Genomic DNA, 5,754 nt, shown 5'->3' with positions numbered 1-5,754 from the left:
TATTAAAGTTTGACTTTTTGAATGGAATTATGGAAATTAAATATCTTTCCATGAAATGTTCTGTACTGTAAATTATCTTGTTGCCAATATTGGATTTTCTTTTCATTAACAAATAAATTAAAATAATCTGTACTCAGTCACAGAAAATGTTTTAGAGATATTTGTAGTCTATATTGTAATATAATTTATTCGGTTTAACAAAAGTCATGTAAGTCAAGTTTCCTGCCTGTAGACCTGACAGGCAGCCTGTAGTCAGTCTTAATTAATGGCCCAACAGGGGGCCATTAACAGGGCCCCTGCACCTGGCCCGCGCGGACGGGCGAAGTGGAGTTCTGGCGGTACTTTGGAAGCTGTGGATTTGAACGGACCAATCAGCGCGCTGCATTTGAGGACCCGTCGCACTCGGTGGTTTGCGTTTTTGTCCAGCTATTCCGCTCAGATTGTGCAGAGACTTCATCATCCAACCTTCTCCGTCTGATCGTCTCTCTTTCTCAGGTAAGGAAATATTGCGGAAATTTTCAGAAAACAAATAGTTTGAATTGCATTCGGTTGGTTGAAAAGAAATTTCAGGGGAAACGAGGAAAAAAAAAAGTTGTGGAAAGTTAGCCTCTCCACAAAGCTATTGCTTACATCTGTTTTGTATCGCCATTGTTGTAAGCTAGCCATCGAAGTAATATATTTAAGATGTATTCATGCAACCTGTGTGCAGAAACAGTTAAATCTGTTAAAGCCTTTGTTCTCCATTGCAAACTGCATCGCAACGAACCCAGGCGTATGTTCAAGTGTGTTGCAGCCGGTTGCAAGCAGGTGTGTACTGGTTATGCAGCATTAAAAGCACACTTCTATCGTCATCATAATAGCATGCCAACAGTTGCTCTGGACACAAGTTTAACAAAATTAAAATGCACAGTTCCACTTTGTAACTGGCAGTGTGAAGGGATAAAAGCTTTGGTTGTTCACTTGAAGGAGCATATAGTAGAGGGGCGCCAAGTAACTTGCCCTGTGAAAGGGTGCACCTCTGTGTTTCGTGTAAAATCTTCCTTTACCTCTCACATCTCCAGGAAACATAAAAATTATTTGGAAAATGTGATTTGTGAAACAAGTAATGAAGATACTCAGAGTGCTGCAAGTGCTACCACAAAAGATTCCAGTGTGCCAGATGCAGAAGACACAGTCATGGATGGACCAAATTTCAGTGACTTGTATCTTAGGAATGTATGTATGTTTTACATAAAACTACAGGGACAGCATCTTCTTCCATCATCTACCATTCAAAACATTGTAGAAGAGATGCAGAATATACATGAATTGGGACAGACATACTCTTTAAATAGATTGAACTTGCTTCTTAAAGAAATGTCATTTGCAGATGAAGACATTGCAAAAATCTGTGACACAGTAAAACAGTCGGACTTGTTCTCAGCTTGCCACACAGGGCCGATGAGAACTGCTTATTCTAGAGCCCAGTGTTTTAAAGACATGTTCAAATATGGGGAACCCAAAAAAGTGTTGTTGGGCAAAGATGAGGACAGAAAAGATAGATTTGCATACTATGTTCCTGTGCTAAATACGTTAAAAGGTATGTTAGATTCCAAATATTGGCAGGGCCTAATGATGGCTCATGGCGTTTCAAAAGCTGATGTTCTCTCTGACTGTGACGATGGTAAGGTGTTTATGTCCAACGTATTTTTTCAAGAAAACCAAAATTGTCTCAAGCTGGTTCTCTATCAAGATGCATTTGAAGTTGTGAACCCATTGGGATCTGCAAAAAAAAAGCACAAGATCTTGGCTGTTTACTTTTCTCTACTCAATATGCCACCCCATGTCCGATCAAATACTGATCATATGCAGTTGGTCTTGTTGTGTAGAGAGAAGGATTTCAAGGAATTTGGCCATTCCAGAGTTTTTTCAGAACTGTTGACTGACTTGAAAATACTAGAGGAGAATGGGATAACTATGGCAGATGAATCAGTTGTGAAAGGAGCACTGTATTGCATTGCTGGAGACAACTTGGGCTCTCACTGCATCGGGGGTTTTACGGAAAATTTCAGTACATCTCAGTACTTCTGCAGATATTGTCTGATTACTCGGTCTGAATTTCAGAGTGAAAATCCAGCTATCATTGGACCAGAGCGGACTCCAGAAACGTATCAATCTGCCACTGAACAGCTGGAAAGAGAGGATGTGACAGAAGTACAGGGGATTAAGTTCAGGTCAGTGTTTAATACTTTAGAGAACTTTAATGTTTGTTCACCAGGCATGCCCCCTTGTCTTGGCCATGACATCTTCGAGGGTGTCCTCTCATATGATGTTGCCCTTTATCTCAAATACATGATTGTCAAAAAGAAATGGCTGACATACACAATTTTGAACAGGCGCATCAGACAATTCAAATACAAAGCAACAGATGCTTGTTCCAAACCTTGTGCTGTCACTCCAAAAGCACTGAAACTCAGTGGACAAGCAGTACAAAACTGGAATTTCTTGAGACTGTTGCCTCTGTTAATTGGTGATAAGGTGCAGGATTCACAAGATGATATATGGCAGTTAACATTGCAGCTTAAGGATATTGTTGACCTGATTTGTGCTCAGCAAATTTCCAAGCCTCAGGTTGCATATTTGAATGTTCTCATCCAGGAATATTTGGAAACCAGAAAGGTATTGTTTCCAGATAACGCACTGAGACCTAAAGATCATTATTTACAGCACTATCCAGGGCTGATTCTGAAATTTGGTCCACTCATCAGGCTCTGGACCATGCGGTTCGAGAGCAAACATAGTTACTTCAAAAGATGTGCCAGACAACTGAAGAACTTCAAAAATCTGTGTTTGACTCTTTCAGAGAGACATCAAATGTTACAGGCCTTTCTTTCTGCTGGAACAGTGACTCTCCCAACCTTGCAAATAAAAGATGGCTCACCATTTTATTTAGAACTTTACAGTGAGGAAGTTAAAGGTGCAGTTCTTCATTTTGGGTTCACTGAAAACAATACAATGACTCCCACAGATGTGCAGTATAATGGAATAACGTACAAGAAGGGCCAATTTGTAGTCAGTAGGAATGATGAGTCACTGGAGTTTGGTGAACTCATCCTTACATTGGTGAAGGATGAATCTGCACTTCATTTTCTGATGAGAGTGTATCGTGGAGAATTTCTTCCACACTACCACATGTACTTTGTAAAGGATGAAACAAGAAGATTAGAATGCAGACACATTAGTAAACTGATTGACATGTGGCCATTATCATCTTACATAAAAGATGGGAATCGGTTTGTACCATTAAAGCATAGTGTTTTGGCAGTGTAAAGGCTTGATATTAATGGTTCAGAGATCAACCTTTTTTTAGTTTTCTGTATTTCAACAGATATGATGGATACACAAAAGGACATCCGTGATGCCATTCGAGCAGCGCTTCCTGGTCTTTCACAGGAAGTTTTGGCTGCTTTAGAGGATGTGTTGGAGAAACTCGGCACTACAACCACAGATGATTTCCAGTATATCACCGAAGGAGACTTATTGCCTGTGCTGAAGCCCATACAGGCCAGAAGACTGGTTGCTGCATGGGCCCAAAATAGTAAGTATTTTGAGATATAGTCTTGTGTAACTTTTGCATAAAAACATGTGCTTTACACCTAACTACAGATCAAAAGTGAAAATGAAAGGTCAACAAAGACACATTTCAATCATATTTCATATGTTTGTTTATTTGACAAGGGCAACAATGTACAGCTTCTCATTTACACCTGGTAGTTCCTGTGCAGGGGACACACAACAGTCTGTTAGAAAAGGAAACACTCTACATTAACAGTTCCCTAACATTACTTTACACAAGTAATTTTGATATCACTAACACAATTTAAATGATGAAAAATTGTAACAGTAAAAAGTACATGTACTTGTATATATTTATGTATAACTTAATTTGATATGACCAGTCGATAAGATATTTCAAAATAATTGCAGTTGTGAGATTTAAGCATATTGTGTATATCTTGTTTTGATAAACATTTTTTTTTTCTTTACCAAAAACTTATATACTTAATGTTTTTCAATTTCACGTGTTGTACCTTTCCAGACTCAATGGCTTCAACTTCAGGCGGGGCATCCTCCTCTCCACAGTCTGTTCAGTCCTCTCAATCTGCAGCCTCACTTTCACAACCATCGTCTGCTGCTACTTCATCGCCTTCCCTGAGCTGCTCCCCAGTTTTGCCAACCTGGGTTGACAGTTTTCAGATACCGTGGCAGAAGCTTCCAGAAGAGCTGATACAGACTTTGGAACGACAGAAAAGGCCAAGTGCACGACTTCGAAGACAAATGGTGAGGATTATTGTCTCTGAAATGATGCTGATTTGCAAGAATCCAACCAAACGCAACACTACTGAAATAGCAGAAAGGATGGTGAGCAGGTATCCAAAGTCACTTAAGGATGTCATTGATGGTGACGTTATTGGACTTGGTTATCATTCCTTGGTAAAACAACTCCAGGCAAGAATTGAAAATGTCAAACGACAAGACACACCAAAGATAACTAAACGCAAGGCAGAATCCGATAATGACACTGATGAGATACCTGCTGAGCAGAAAGCCAGTGTTCAAGACACGTATGGCTGTGTTAACTGGGCGCCAAAGTTTTTGCCCCTTTCTGAGACTGTAGAGAGTCAGCTTAAGAAAAAAGAAGACATGAAAAAGATGTTCAAAGACAAAAAATATGCTGCAGAAGATGTGAAAGAACTTATCAAGTCCACCTATTACACGCAACGAAAGGACATCAATAAAGGTACAAGCATCCTGAAGCTATGCCAAGAATGGCCTTTTTTGTTCCATGAAACTGGCATGGCAGAACACTTCCAGCAACTTACTGGCATCAGTCTGATGGAAGCCTTCTTCACCAATCTGGACAAAAAGGGGGAGCGCATCGTCAACTTCCTGAAAACTGTTTTTGCTCAGAAAGAAAAACAAGTTCTGGAGTCTCTCCTCAAGTTAGCAAGTGAAAAAGGTCAGTCCAGTGGTTGTACAGAGATGATTCTTCTTCTACTTGCTTTTTTTGGTGAGAAGGAAGAGCATATGTTCCACTATGTTGAGAAGACGAGCCTTGCTGAAGAGGTTGAGATGGAGGATGTGCCAGCAACACCCTGGCTTATTGTGTGTGGTATGTCTGAACCAAGTTGACAAAGTAGTTGAATGGTTCACACGGGCTTTTTGTGATATATATTTGTTCATGTTTTTTATTCAAAGGGTCCTCTTGCTTCACTGCAGACTGCTTCATGTTGAGTATTGATCAGAAGATTATCAATGACCACATCACTGCCTTCTCCTGTGCCATCTGCCTGATGTTTGGCAGTTACTACTGTTTTAATATACACTACCCAGTGGGACTGCGGTCAACACTGGAGTTCCTCCAGAGGTAATTCTTATACTTACACACAGTCTATATTTACCAGCAAGATAAAGTTTTCACAACATAGATCAGAATGTTACTAGTTACCGAAATATAATAAATACAAAAGACAATTGAAATGGAGGGGAAAAAACTGCTAAATCTAAATATTCATGATAGAAATAATGCCAGTAGAAACTGTGAAAATGTTTTATCATTTCTTTGCTGTTGCTGAGCAGTGTTTAAATTGTATATTTTTTATGGCCATGGAGACAGAAGAGTTCTTCAGTCTGTTTGTGAAGCAGGATAGGCACAAAAGCCTGTCACTAAATATTCCTCTGGCTCTGCCACTGAATCCCGCCACCACAAAGCTG

The 5,754-nt window shown here is 39.8% G+C and overlaps 1 protein-coding gene across 1 annotated transcript; it reads left to right on the top strand.

The window, feature by feature from the left end:
• Positions 1–649: 649 nt before the first annotated feature.
• LOC116714913 (uncharacterized) lies at positions 650–3,398 on the top strand. Its single transcript, XM_032555714.1, has 2 exons — positions 650–2,213; positions 3,368–3,398. Exons 1-2 carry the CDS (start codon positions 685–687, stop codon positions 3,396–3,398), a joined length of 1,560 nt encoding a protein of 519 aa, XP_032411605.1. The 5' UTR covers positions 650–684.
• The last annotated feature ends 2,356 nt before the right edge of the window (positions 3,399–5,754 follow it).

This window comes from Xiphophorus hellerii, chromosome 23 (genome assembly GCF_003331165.1).
Source record: "Xiphophorus hellerii strain 12219 chromosome 23, Xiphophorus_hellerii-4.1, whole genome shotgun sequence".
NCBI classification, from domain to species: domain Eukaryota; kingdom Metazoa; phylum Chordata; class Actinopteri; order Cyprinodontiformes; family Poeciliidae; genus Xiphophorus; species Xiphophorus hellerii.
This window is presented reverse-complemented; position numbering and strand designations above follow the sequence as displayed.

Excerpts from the sequence above, each read along its gene's own strand:
- LOC116714913 (XM_032555714.1), top strand. The coding sequence starts at position 685 with ATGTATTCATGCAACCTGTGTGCAGAAACAGTTAAATCTGTTAAAGCC. Across the intron at positions 2,214-3,367 it reads GTACAGGGGATTAAGTTCAG|ATATGATGGATACACAAAAG; the intron begins GTCAGTGTTTAA and ends GTATTTCAACAG.